The 15423-nt window shown below is 39.0% G+C and overlaps 1 protein-coding gene across 1 annotated transcript; it reads left to right on the top strand.

Moving 5' to 3' along the window:
• Positions 1-8404: 8404 nt before the first annotated feature.
• On the top strand, positions 8405-10276 carry LOC148875722 (uncharacterized). The gene is made up of 2 exons (XM_088965179.1): positions 8405-9185; positions 9691-10276. The coding sequence occupies exons 1-2, from the start codon at positions 8516-8518 to the stop codon at positions 10092-10094; spliced, it is 1074 nt and encodes a 357-aa protein (XP_088821305.1). The 5' UTR covers positions 8405-8515; the 3' UTR covers positions 10095-10276.
• Positions 10277-15423: the final 5147 nt, after the last annotated feature.

Below are 15423 nucleotides of genomic sequence, written 5' to 3'. Positions count from 1 at the left end.
TTAATTGATGAATAGATGGTCACTCAACTATAGGGATGGTCACTCTACTCCGGTGAGCTCTTTCGCTTTTTGGTAGTTCTCCCTTCTCCTCGGTCGGTATATGATGACCCTTTCTCCTTTCTTCTCAGCAGTCAAGACCCTCAGCATCCCTTCTCTCGCCCTAACTTACTGCATCTCATCTTGAACCCCTTTTAAATCACCATTTGTCCTAAACACACACCTCCTGTGACATCCCTTAACATCTCTCCTCACCTCAGTTCTTTACCACACCACTTGCTTTAAAACCATCATTGAACCTCACGTCCCGCGCCCTTGCATCTCATTTCAGACTTACTCCTACAATAACCTGAACCTGTATCCCCCCTATTTCATCATCAGTTAACACTCAAAACCATACGTCTTTATCCCACAATCCTAACTGTTAACTCCCAACATGAATCACATCACCGAGGACTCACAGGAGGCTATAGGACTTCTAGACCGGAAAAATACCTTGGTTTATCAAATCCTCACTCAATGATCCGTTAACCACAAAGGAGTTTGGAATATGCTCACCCAGTTGTGGACATATAAAGGCGGAGTTCAAGTTAGTAATCCCATAGATGGAAAGTTTCTCATCACTTTCAACAAAACCTCGGCAATGAAGGAATTCATAGATCACAGCCCGTGATCTTTTATGAACCAGATGGTTTTGATCAAAAAATATATGGAAGGACAAAGCATCCAAGAGATTAAAGTTAACCATGCAGAATTTTGGGTCCAACTTCATGGACTAGCTCTCAACAAATTAACAGAATCAATGGAAAAGAAGTTCGGCCAACTAATAGGTGGAGTTCTCAAAGTCCACAAGCCTCCATTGGAAAAATGGCAAAGTTTCCTTCGGTTGCGGATCAAAATGGACATCAGGAAACCAATCCTACCAAGCCATCAACTCTTTCGTAAAGGTAAGAAACCCCTATGGATTGATTTCAGATATGAAAAACTGCCAAATGTGTGTTATAGATGTGGTGAATTCAAACATGACTTCCAACACTGCCCCTCTAAGCCAGACACAAGTAATGAGGATCATGAAGAAGAGGACCATGAGGAAGATCTGAAGAATAGGAGTTATGCACCAGGTATCCTAGGACCATGGCTCAGAGTTGAGTATCACTCTTGACAGGAAAATATCTCGTGATCTGAAAGCTTATTAGTTCAAGCAAGAATCTCTATAAAACAGAAACCACCAAGCCGATGCCGGAGAAGAAAGCATCAACCTAGTAGCCGACAAAGCCAGCCTTTCTAGCAGCAAAAGAAAGCAACATGTCCCCTAGAGGCCACGTAGAATCCTAGGATGGGATCAAAATTATGGCAGGCCAGAAAATGAGATAATTATCAATCCCCACCTGATAATCTCTACACACCATGATCGCCACCTGATACCCACCCAAATTATCCATTTTGTAACCCACACATAATATCCTTTTCATAACCAACACACACTGTCCTTGATAACAGTTGTCACAAAAAGTTTCCACCCATAATCAACAATCCCCCCTAAGAAAAATACTAGAACTACCAAGGTGGGCCATCATACCTCCTACCAGGTAGCTCAGGGACCAAAAGACCAAGGGATGAAGAACCTCAGGCAACCCAACAAACCCAAACCCAGCAAAAACGAGCAAAAACTAGTCACTCTACATCCCAACAGGCCCATCGGGGATCTCCTAAAATATCAGAGACAGGCAGCCCCAGCTTTACAAATACACCACACCCATGCCCTGCATCACCACAAGCTCCACCACCAAAAAGATTGATGACCCTAGAGCTCACCTAGGGTTGTCGAGGAAAATGATTTTCATTATTTGGAATTGTCAGGGCATGGGGCGAGCTTGGACAGTTCACTCATTGGGGAATACCCTCAGACAACACCACCCCAAAGTAATCTTTCTCATGGAGGTGAAAATCGCTACACATAGAGTTAAGCGATACCTTAGGAGACAAGGTTACACAGACTTTCTTGCAGTCAAAGCACAAGGAAATTCAGGGGGACTTCTGCTAGCCTAGCAATCTGACATCTCCATTACTCTAATCTATCTATCAAATAGATTAATTGATACCAGATTACAATCAGCAAACAATCAAAGCACCTAGAGATGCATGTTTGTCTACGGTGAGCCTAGAAGAAACCGTAGAATAGAATTTTTGGATTCCATTAGATATCTCAACAATACAATTCAAGAACCTTGGCTTCTCATGGGGGACTTCAATGAAATTACAAGTATACATGAGAAAAGTGGAGGAAGACTAAAAATTTCTTGAAGCATGGAAGAATTTAATAACCTCACTAAGGATTGCGGTCTCATGGATTTGGGTTGGAATGGCCAGCCATTTACCTGGTGTAACAATAGATGGAATGGTGGTTTAATTAAAGAACAATTGGATAGATTCTTTGCATTTATTTCTTGGCGGCATGAATATCCTGAAGCTTATGTGTTAAATGGCATTGCAGTAGGGTTTGACCACAACCCTGTAATCCTGAACTGTTATCCCCAAGTTTGGAAAGGAATTTGACCTTTTCGTTTTGAACCAGCTTGGATTTCTCATCCTGAATGTCAACAAGTCATCAACAAAGCCTGGAGCAGCCTTACCCCGAGAGGCTTTGATGCGCAACAACAATTAGACTATAAGCAAAGAATTGTAGGAGGCATTTAAAGGATTGGAACAGAAACTCCTTTGGAAGCATCGGAAGTCGAATTAGGATGATTAAGGATGAGATCATTTCTCTTCAAAATCAACCAAATTCTACTGACTATGGAGACAGAGAAAGGAATTTAAGGATTAAACTTTCTAAGGAGCTGAGAAGAGAGGAAGTTCACTGGAAACAAAAGTCTAGGGTCCTGTGGTTTTTTGTAGGAGACAGGAACACAAGATTTTTCCACCAATCCACCATTAATAGGCGCCAATTTAATAGAATTGTTGCTCTTAGGCGAAGTGATGGCTTTTGGGCCAGATCTGAACGAGAAATTGAATAGAAAATCATTAATTACTTTACCACCCTCTTCACCACAAGTGGCTCCTCAAGCAATCTGAACATCCTAAATGACATCCAACAAATCATATCGGAAGAGATTAATGATCAACTTCTTCAACCGCTTACCTAGGAGGAAATTGAATATGTTCTTAATTCCATGAATCCTAACAAATCTCCTAGTCTAGATGGCTTTCCAGCTCTCTTCTATCAAACTTTCTAGCATGACATTGGGAAAGAGGTTGTCAAAGCTCTATAGATGGCTTTCTTAGAAGGTAAAATCAGCACTGAGCTAAATAGAACACACATTGTCCTTATCCCAAAAACAAAGAAGCCTACTGAGATTACAGGTTATGGACCAATCAATCTTACAAATGTCAGCTATAGAATTTTAACCAAATGCCTGGTTAATAAACTCAAAAAAGTTATGCCTTTGTTGATAGATCAAACTCAAGGAGCCTATGTTGATCAAAGAAGCATCTCAAATAATGTTCTTCTCACCCACGATCTTTTCCACTTTCTGAAATCAAGGAAAAATGGTAAGAGTTGTTACATGGCCATTAAAATTGATATGAACAAGGCATTTGATTGGCTGGAATGGCACTTCATCTTAGCTCTCATGGAGAAACTAGGTTTTCACCCCCATCTCAGGAAAATAGTTCACCAATGTCTATCAATGGCGACTTTCTCAGTGTTGATCAATGGCACAAAAAGATGTGATTTTTAAGCTCAAAGAGGAATTTGACAAGGTGACCCTTTGTCTCCATTCCCCTTTATTCTGGCAGCTCAAGCATTATCCATTGCCCTCTCCCAAGTAGCAAATTCAGGACAGCTCCAAGGTATAAAAATTTCAAGACAAACTCCCCAAGTTTTGAATTTGTTTTTTGATGATGATTGCATTTTCTTCATTAAAATTGATATTCATAATGTTTTGAAATTAAAAAAGTATTCTAGATGAGTTCTGTTCTGCCTCTGGACAATTGATAAATCTCTCTAAGTCAGACATTTACTACAGTAGCAAAACTCCTCGGCGCTTTAGGCATATCCTCTCATCAATGCTTCGGATCAAAGAATGCGCCATCCCAGTAAAATACTTGGGGCTTAATCTATCAATGGGAGGGAAGAAGAAGGAAAACCTTACTAAAATGCTGGAAAAAACTGTGTCCAAAATGAAGGGCTGGAAACATCAACTATTGACTCAAGCTAGAAGAGAAACCTTAATTAAATCAGTGGTCACTACTCCATTATACCTAATGAGTCACTTCAAAATTCCTTCCTACTTGATTCAGAAAATTCATAGTAAGTGCTCATCTACTTGGATAAGCTAGAAGAGGCTTTGTGGTGGTAAAACATCATGAGGTTTTGGTTTTTGGAACCTATCTATTTTTAATCTTTCTTTACTTGCAAAATTAGCATGTAAGCTTCTGTAGGATGATGACTCCCTTTGGGGAAAGTTAATGAAGGCAAGATAATTTCCCCATACAGATTTCCTTTTAGCTCCAACAAGCTTGAACCCATCTTAGGGTTGGAGAAGTGTGATTGCCGAAAGGAATTTCCTAATGAAATGCCTAATTAGAAGAATCGGAAATGGGAGAACCCATATTACAGACTAAGGTCAATGTCCTAAATGCTTCCATGAGTTGGAATCCATTCAACACTTACTCTGGTTTTGTGATTTTGCTAGAGTAGTATGGATTACTAGCCCCATGAGTTATCGATATGATAATTTTCAATACAATAACATAGAAGATTGGATAATGAGTTGGAAGCAAACTCCTTGGTGGAGCTCAAGTGATGGGAAAAAATGGATAGCTTTTCACTTTTTCATATGCTGGAACATTTGGAAAGCCAGGAATAAATGGCATTTCAATCAAGTGGATAGACACCCAACCTTAGTAGTAGCTCAAAGCATTAGTCAGCTCAAAGAGTATAATACATCTTGTAACATCAACAATCCTCGAGACTTTGAGACAGAGGCATTTGCAACTTGGAATCCTCCTCCCATGGGCTGGATCAAATGCAATTGTGATGCGTCCTTTAGAGAAGCCGCAAAAGAAGCCACAATTGCTTGTATTGTTAGAACTAATGAAGGAGCACTCTTAAAATCCAAAACTAAAAAGATCCAAAGTCCATTAGTAGAAGCGGCTGAGCTCCAAGCAGTTTGAATGGGTTTAAAGGAAAGTAGTAATCTCCCTCATTCAAGAATTAACATAGAAATGAATGCCCGAAATACTTCCAAGGCTATCAACCATGAGGCTTCATCCCGTTTCTCTCCTACAGGGGCATTATTAAGTGATATCAAATCTCTCCAAGAAAGATTTCTGGATAGCAAGTTAATCAGTATCTCTAGAAGAGCAAACTGTACAACTCACCACCTAGCTTCTAAAGCCTAGCACCTTAACATTAATCTTTGTGAAAGAATGAATGCGCTTTCCTGGTTAATGCAAATCCTACTTAATGACTATCTAATTATGTATCCTCCATAAATTTTAATGAAATCTCATTTTCTATTACAAAAAAAAAAAAAAAAGAACATAGGATGGAATTGTGAAACATAATTCATGTAGCCAGGCTTGTATAGTTGGGACAAGACTTATATGACGACGACGACTCTTTATTGAAGAGGAGGAATAATTATAGTTAATAAAATGGATGAACTAAGTTATTGAAAAATAGGGTGCAATTAATTTCCTCTTATTGCTCGGTTGCACTCACTTCTCTATAGAAACTGGATATAAAACCTATCTAAATTAAATATTTCAGCTATTTTTTGCCCATTTTATAATAAATACTTTGTTTACCACACCTTCTAATTTGTTTTATATAAACTACATGAAAAATAAAGTTATGTTTTCTTGGTAAGGGAAAAACATAACTCAACCATTTAAATGAAACAATGGGGATTTATGAAAAGGGTTCTAACCAACGTTTTAAAAAAAGACCCGGAAGTGGAATCATTCTAGTCATCGGTTTCTGGGTCGATGGTCTAATCATTCGGTTCAAATGGATGGCCCGCTCTGACAAATAAATTAAAAAAATAAAAAAATGGTCAGAAAACATTGGACGAGTGGACGGGTCAACGATTCAATCGTTCGAATCAAAGGGTTATTGACTTTTTCAATGATTTTTAGCCAAAAGCCATGTTTGGGGTAAAACAGAACTGATTGCCTAGACGATTCCTGGGTTGAACAGTCCGACCATCTGAATCAATGGCGATTAAAAAAAACCCTTGATTCTACCCTTATATGTCATAGTAGGAGGAACTGAGGAAACTGGAAGGCAGGCCTATGATGCCAGCTTCTCTACTCAACACAGACCGGTATAAGGGAGTAAGGAATTCACCCCAAAATATAAAGCCCATTTTGGGAGGGGGGTTTCTGCATTTGAGATGCGTTGTGTTGATTGAGCTCTGGTGGTTGAACACTTGTGTGTGTTCCGGATAAGCTATATTCAAAGTAGCTTTATATTTGAATAGTGGGTTAGGCATTATAGGCTTTCCAAATTTTTACCAAACACAACTTTCAACTTTTGAGACATTTCTGTATAGGTCCCCGCTCAAAACGTCAAAAGCCACGCACGTCCCAAAGGACATCCCAAACGGGCACTAAGCTTAAAAAACCCAAGCTCAGCTGCCCACATTGAAAATTAACTCGAACCCTGCAGGCTGCCTCTCAGTGCGAGGTCGGTCCGAGGTTTGAACTTGAAGCGTTACCATCACAAGAAACGAGCACGCCTGCTTGTTAAGTTCTGAGGCCTAATTTTGGGTTTGCGTTTCAAATCAAGGTCCCTACTTTTCCACCTGAAACCTAAAATTATGTGGTCTGTTTTCTTCTCTCCACACACAATCCACAGTAAGTGGTCCTTATTTCAACACCTACTTATCGGTTGGTTGGTTCGTCTTTGAAAACTATTCTCCTACTTCTTCTGCCTCCAATCTCCAACCTCCAAATTAACGTTTTATGGTGAATGTTAGTCACGCTATTTATTGTCTTTAGATCATCTCAGCCCTTCAATTGAAAATCGGATTTGGTACTTACAACACCGTGCTCACATTATAGGTACAGTCCCTTGCAGCCTTGCATTAAGAACATCTTCTCATAAAAAAAAACATATAAATACGGAAATATTCCCAATACACGGATATAAAAGACTGTGCAACCGGTGTGAGCACATTTTATGAGCACTGAATACGATCTCCTACCGACTCTCAATACTAAACCAATAGGCCAAGCCCTGTCCAGCCCAATCAGATGGCTCTTAGTCTTAGATGCCCAAACCCACCCATGACCTAACCACAAATCGTCTTAACATATGGCCCATCATGCTTACTGGGCCCAAAACCCATATGGCCTGTTCCGATCGGCACGTGACCAAGTAATGCGTAGGAGTCTCATCTAGTCATATGGCTTTGACAACGATTTGCATTTTTCCTTTTTAAAATGTTAAAATTTCCTTTTACGGACTCAGCAAAAGGACAAACAAAAGCCTCGTCCTCCCACCAGAGGAGAGGAGAGGAGAGGAGAGGAGAGGAGATGGATAAAAGGCACGACTACTGATCATTTGGGCCCCACCAACCCACACCATCAATTCTTCCTTTACTACTATATAACTCCCAAGTCCCAACCTTTCTATGTAATTTCCATCTATTAGCCTTTCTCGTTACGGTAGGACAACTCCCACTGTAACATTTCACCTTTTCGCCTTTTCAATCTCTTCTTTTGCTTTGGTCGGTTCTGGCCCTTCAGCCGAGCTGTTCGGCACGTGCCAACTGTATCCGCACGCATGAGGCCGGCGCCTCAGGCCCTGAGCCCCGAGGAATCCTCCTGCAACTTCCGTATGTAACGGTCATTTAATTTACCGTTGAGAAATTCCCTTCCCTTTTTAAAATTCAAAAAATACATATACTCTGACACCTTTCAATTAGTACCAGAACCCAGAAACAGTAGTTCGCTGTTTGGATTCTCTAGAAAGATTAGCTTCCCTTTAGCCCTTGTTTAGTAGTTTAATCTTCTTGAATTACCTAACTGCCCTCTGAACCAGACGGTGAACCGGGTTCGTTGTGAGTTGCCGGGTTTGGTTTATCTGACCATAAACCCTCTTACAAAAGAATTTTATTTTGTCCTTTTCTGGCAGAGAATTGATATTTGGTTGTTTGTAGAAGGACATTTTAGTCAAGTCATCACATGAAGTAAGGCCGAAATGATGTACCCTACAACTCTCTCTCCGTCAACTTGCTGCCAGGGCCCAGGAGCATGAGTAAAGGAAAGCCCAGAGCTCATCACTCCTCGATCTGCTTAACCATCGAACATCTTTCTCCACATCGAACGGTTGTCAATTCATCGCAAACAGTTTCTCCCATTCCCCATATATTATGCCTCCTTGCTTCCCTTCAAATATCCTCTCTCCAGCTCTCCTCTTGTCTGCCTCACTTTGTAAGCTTCCCCAACTGGGAACCAAACGGAAAGGTAAGAATCCAATCCCACCGAGTTCGTCTTACCGGATAACATGGCAGTCTTCTCTCGGAGCTCAAGCAGTTGGATCCTCTCGCTCAAGGTTTTGCTGATTTCAGCTGGTGTTGTTTCCATGGCTGTGATTCTAAAGCTTTCTGTTCCGGTGATAATGGAGTTCGTAGCTACTGAGGTTCCTCTGATATGGGGGTCTCTGCTCTCGTGGCTTACGCCTCCTTACCTCTACGTTGTCATTAACGGGATCATCATCACTATAGCTGCGTCTTCGAGGTTTCAGCAGAAGGTCGATGAGCAGCGGCCCGAGATGGTGGGGGCTCCCCTGAAAGCCGAGGTGCAGCCTGATTTTGTTGTCACCACAGCTGTGTACGAGGATGCCGCAGTTCTAGACGAGCATGTAGTGGTGGAACGACCGGAGTTAGGATATGATGTTGTTGCGATGAAGAACCCCGAGGAAACTCCAACAGAGTTTGAATCTTTGGAGCCTTTGTCAGGGTACGGTCAGGGTCAAGCAGAGGCTGTCGAGGTTAAAACTCCTCTGACGAGAGCTCCGGAGGAGTATGACGAGGATGATTTTGTTATCTCTAGATCGACTTGGACTCCGCAGCGGAGGGATTCGACGGAAGTTCCAACGGAATATTCCTTCCCAACCGAGAAACCACTGGTTTCTGTAAGGTTTGGTCGGAAAATCGTCAGAGCTAGCCCTGAAGGTATTACTACACACTCTCTCTCTCTCTGAAATCATTGGCAATATATTATAAGGATAAGATTTTTAGCGAGAAGGTAACATGTACCGACCTTCTTGGTGCACGTTATCAGAAGCCCATTTTCTTTGTTTATAATTTGCATCAATTTCCTCGGCGATGGAAGGAGATTTTCCCGTCGTATTGCCATGAATCCGGCTGGCCGCCCGGCGGGAATGCTTCTGGTTTCTTTTCTTTTTCAGTTTTTGCTACTTTGTTTTTTTTTTCAATTTCTTTTCGTTTTTCATAATTTATGGCCGTTATATGTGATGAGAAAAAAACTGCGTTTATTTGCCGCTAAAATCTATGGAGAAATATAAAGATTCCAATTTCCAATTACATAGTTCTGGCACTGTTCGATCAAGACAAATGCGTAAATAGAGATCGCAATTTCTAGATAAAAAGTTCATAGAAATGTATTTGGGAAAATATTAACGTTCCGATGACATTGTTTACTGTGACTACTGATTAGGTGGAAGGGCGTTGCGGGTGGCGAAGCCGAAACGAAACGATACGCTGGAAAACACGTGGAAGACGATAACGGCCGGCCGGCCGATGCCACTGACGAGGCATCTGAAGAAGTCGGAGACGTGGGAAACACACGGTCGCCATAGCAACCCGAGCCAGGGAACGCAAGCGCCAACCCCCGCGAAAGTGAAGAAAGCAGAGACGTTCAGGGACCGTACTAATCTGGAGACGTTGCTGAGTCCGTCCCCGGGTGGTTCGGGGAAGTTTCGGAAAGAACCGTCGCTGAGTCAAGACGAGCTGAACCGGCGGGTGGAAGCGTTTATAAAAAAATTCAATGAAGAGATGAGGTTGCAGAGGCAGGAGTCGTTGAATCAATACAGGGAGATGATTAACCGTGGAACCCATTAAAAGAAAGAAAAGGAAGAAAATGTTTCTGTTTTTTCATTTCTTTCAGAAAATTTAGGAGGAAGAGGGAAAAAATAGTCTTAAGTCTGCTTGACTTTGTTTTGGGTTTCTTTATTTATAGAAATGGAATTTGTTATAATGGATGTCTGTATAAAGGATTGATTTGTTTGCAGTGGTTCTTAAAATCGGATAGTAAATACTAATAGTTTGATTGCATTAAAAAAAAAAAAAGCTGTTTCTTCTTCTAACCTTTACATTTGATTTGACAGAGGGAGACCGCATTTCCTTGAGCTTTTTGAGGGTTTTCAGGGGTTGCCGCTCGATTGAATCATCTATCGTTAGCTCAAATTTTTTACAGTCTACAGTGTCGTAATGCTTATCCGAAAAAATTACGATAAACTAGTGGGTTTGTAGGTGTAAAAGACAGAAGTGACGTACAGGATCCTCCGGTTCCGGCGGAGGATTCAGAATAAAGAATTCGGAGTGATAAAATCCAACGCCAAGTATTGCGCAATGCGCATAATACAAGGGAGCGAGAGCAGAATATGTCACACTGGACAGAGAGGCTCTCTTCTCGGGCTGCACTGGTGGGCCCATAGTCCTCTGGATTTTGTTGTTAGACTTTACTTAGGCCCATCATGTTGTGGGTATACTATGGACTCTGGTTGGGGGGGGGGGTCCACTGGAGGGATGGATATTAGCAACTGTTATAAAAAATCGTTGTCGTTGCCGATGCATTTTATATGAATACAAGCCATGTGCAACGATAAAGAGATGCCAAAGCGAATAATGATAGAAATTAGACGCTGTGTTTAGTTTAGTTTAGGCGTAGTGTAGGCTCTTTTCTCAGAGCGGGCACGACTAATAATTTAATAAATGAATTTCTTTTAGATTTTTGATGAGGGGGCACCGTTCCCGTAGAGAGAGAGTGAGGAGGGTTCCTCTCATAGTTAATTTGTATATTTCAGATTCTCTTTTATTTCAATCAAACCAAACACAGTTTATTATTGCTTAACCCAATTCCCAGAATTAGAACACTGATTGAACTTGGGGAATGAAATTAGAGTATAAGCCATCATTAAAATTCAAAATAGATAATTAATTAAGAGATCAAATGCAGCAATCGATTAACGTGACATTAGTGTGCTTAGCTCATGGTGGAATTAATGACAGGTGCACACTGAAGCCAGCAAATTAATTATATAGAAAACCCAATTCCGGTATTCCATTCCATGTTACTATGTTTATGTTATGTGTAAGTCAACACTCAACACTAATTATTTTCGTCATCAGCCAAACGATGCCTAATAAAAATGCTAAGTTATTCGGACGTGGAGTGTAGGAAGGAGAAAGAGAGAGAGCTTCCACAACCACAAGTCAATGTACTCATCTCCATGTGACTGTGACTCTCTGAGGGGGGTTTCGATTGAATTTGGAGTATGAGTTAATTAAGGCATCGTTTTCACTAGTAGGCAGATTTAGTTAAGTGGGTTTAGACTTTTGGAGGGAGTGTCAGTTCAGTATTGTTATTCCGTGCATGTCTATTTGGTCATACATATGTCCAGTTCGTGTATTTTGGTAAGTTATTTATCTGAATAAATACATTTATTTAGATAATTGTTTTTCAAAAAAGATTTATTTGGGTAAATGTATTTACCTATATTCTTTTATTTCTTATATAAATAAAGTAATTATCATTTTATCCATAAAAATCCATTATTATAAGGGGCATTTTTGTTTTTTTTCAAATGTTGGTAACTTTCTCTCAAGGTGGAAAAATTATTTACACACATAGGAGATATGTATCACTTACCCGGATAGATAATACCCATAAAAATAATTTTTTCTTAATCTCTACATAAATCTGAAAAAAAAAACATAAAATTTTTAATTAATATAAATAAAAAATCTATTGACCAACTTTTCCCCTCTCAAAAGTCAGAAAAAAGACGCCCCCCGATATTACATAAACCAAAACCGACCAAAAACAAGAAGGGATGGCGTAACTGGGGAGTTGGAGATTGGCCTTTCATCAGTTTGGGTGACTGTGAGTCTGTGACTGGATTGTTTGTTTGATCACCGTACGTGGTCTCTCATTAAATAAATTCATAAAGGATGGCGCCTCTGCTGAATGCATGCCAAGTGGAATGAACAACTGAGAGTGATTGCCACGTATCAATCACATCCTCCCCTTTCAATTCCCTCCCTTATCCACCACATACATTTATAGACAGGGTGACACGAACGGAGTTTTGTCAAGCAACCCAAGAGAAGGACTACTTTGGGTGGTGGAGTCTCTACTGTCTACACCACCGATTCATCAGTCCTCTCCTCTCCCTAGTTTTAATTATTTTGTCAAAATTTGTCTAGCTAGCTAGATTGTTGCCATATATGCTGATCGATCAGCCAAGGTTGAAATTCCAGATTACGACAAGCGGCAATGAAGTCATGCAGTTCAGTACGTACGTTCCACATAATGACCGGCCGGCCGGCCGGGTACTTCGAAATTATGTTTCAAGTTTCAACCACAAACATAAACCTCCTCCACACACATTGCTCCAGTCATGTAGATACTGGAAATACAAAACCAGCAGAAGAAACAATGGGAATTAATACATTTAATTAAAGAATGGAAACACCACCTAGCAGGCCACCACTACACCAGTTGATTGAGAGAGTTTCTAAATTGAAAAAAAAAAAAAAAACATAACATTACAAGATATGCATATATCACCGACCGAAGGTTCAATTCAAAGTATCGACATGAAAAGAGACCGTACGGCGTACGCACGGAATGGCTCATCCAATTTGATTGATGGATGGCTGTGTTATGGGCTGTGGGACCAATAATAGCACCCCATGTCAATCATCGATCATATATGCAAAATGGGAGAGTATTACATGAATTTGATACCTGTAGATGTGGGATTAATTATTTTGTTCCAGTTCCACACCTGCCTATGATCCCCTCACTCTCATTTGCGTTTATTACTGGTATGGCTCAAAATAATGGATACCACAAACACCTATCAAATTTATCTAATATTATTTTCTCATCATCAATCTCTTACTTAATTTGCATTTATGATTGGGGTGGGATGTTATTATTGGTCCCACAGCCCATAACACACCCATCAAATTCATTCATCCAATCCTTTCTCACCAAATTTAGATACTCCAATCTCATATTAACGCCAAAAAGGCAACACCAACCAAAATCCAAGGCACAAATGACACAAGATATAAGCATAAAAGAATCATATTTTTTTTAGGGTTCGACTATAATATGAAAAAGATATGATAACTGAAAAATAACTAATCGATAACACAGAATCTTAAACGTGGCTAAGAATATGTTCTGATTTATTAAAATCCATGGGTGGGTTTTGATTGGTCAAAACTTCTTCCATACCATTTATATCATAGATTTTTTCTTTTTTGAAATATTTGAATAATGGATTACCATATGATACATGAGAAAGGTTAAAAAATTGGTAAAGTCAATGTTTTTGAACTACTGTTTGACCAGAAAATCGTCTAAAAAATCAATTCCATTTTACCCCAAACCCCGTCTCAGGTCAAAAACCATTGAATTAGTCAATGACTTGTTGACCCATTTAACATTTTTGACCATTTTATATTTTATTTTATTTTTTATTTATTTTTTATTAGAACAGGCTGTCCGTTCAAACCAGGCGGTTGAATGCCAATCTAGAAACTTGTGGTCAGAATGGTTCTGGTTTCGAGTTATTTTTTTTTAAACATTTGGGTAAAAGAAGTAAAATATAGATGGATGTATATTTTTCATTAACACTTAGGAAGATACTAGCTTTGATGATCAATTAAAATTTTATTTTTATAATTATTTAGTTGATACCATACTGGTGTTAAGGAATTATTCATCCATATCCAAAAGCTAAGATTAAAAAAATGATATAAGTAAAAATAATAAGAAGTGATTTAAGTAATAATAATATTTCAATAAATATAGCATTAATAGAACTAATGTAGCCAACCCCATCCCATATGTTAGGATAAGGCTTGGATGATAAGGGTACTGATACAATTGAAATGACACTGAAACTGGGACGTTCATGCCACATGCAGGCTATATATATATATATATATATATATATATATGTATATATATATATTCAACTCAACTCAATTCAACAAAGTCTTCTCCCAATTCCCCCAGCCATGTGGGGTGGGCCACACGAATCCTGTTCCCCTATTTTGCTTCATTTAGTGCCATATCCATCATTAATATGATGTACAATATATAAATAGAACCGATGGTGTCAGGTGCTAGTCCAGTCAAAGAATCTGTCCATGTAGATACTAAGAGGGTGTTCTACAGTGTGAATAATGTTTCTCTATTTTTTTTTTTACTTTTTTTTTTTTTTTATGTTGAAAAGTGAAAACAAGATGGTTTTGTTTTCACGTTCTTGAAACCATCAAAATTATGTTTACCGGAAGAAAACAAAATTTCACTCTTCAAGCACTTGAAAATAAAAAATACATACACAAACATGTTAACAATCCATTTTCAAACTAAATGGTTTTGATATTTTTTTTACCACCAACAAGAAAAACAATTCAGAACACCCCCTAAAATCGCAAAACCAGCGGGAAGAGACAGCATTATATTTAGAAGAATGTGCCAACGATTTTACTCCTTGCCACAAGATAACAAAAATTTGCTTTGGCCCCAAGATATTTCAAAGGCTGTGTTTGATTGTAATGCAAATAAATTTGCACTGCTGCAAAACTATGGCAGTGCAAATGATTTGAGGTGTAAATTCTGATATATTTTTGTTTCAAATTTTAGTTTATTTTGTTTGATTACAGTACAAATGAAGTAAATTAAGACATGGAGCAAAATAAAGTATAACCCAAAACAAAATTAAATGAGAATTTACAATTTTTTCATCTGCACTCCCATGCATTTGTACTAGTGCAAATTTTAACCAAATACAGCCTAAGACTCAGTATGGAAGGAGTATAAATACAAATATATACAACATAAATACATAAGAAATGTAAGGTTTTTCATCTGCACCTTACAAATTTGTATTAGGATGTTCTGTGGGGCACATGTATGATGCACTCTGTGGTACAGTGGAATGATTCGAATATCTATGAATGCATTAGTGGAATTCATAAAAATCCCATAAATGAATCAAATAACACAAAATCCAAGGCCCAAATAACTTTTGACAAGGAATAAATATAGAAGAATTATTTTGATAGTTTATGTGAATAGTGAACTACCTTATGATATACATGATAAATGTTAAAGAAATACCAATTAAAGAATTAAGATATGCAT

The sequence above is a fragment of the Nelumbo lutea genome, chromosome 1, assembly GCF_056320005.1.
Source record: "Nelumbo lutea isolate HS-2025 chromosome 1, American lotus-T2T, whole genome shotgun sequence".
Taxonomy (NCBI): domain Eukaryota; kingdom Viridiplantae; phylum Streptophyta; class Magnoliopsida; order Proteales; family Nelumbonaceae; genus Nelumbo; species Nelumbo lutea.
Note: the sequence above shows the minus strand (reverse complement) of the source record. Positions and strands in the feature narration are given on the sequence as shown.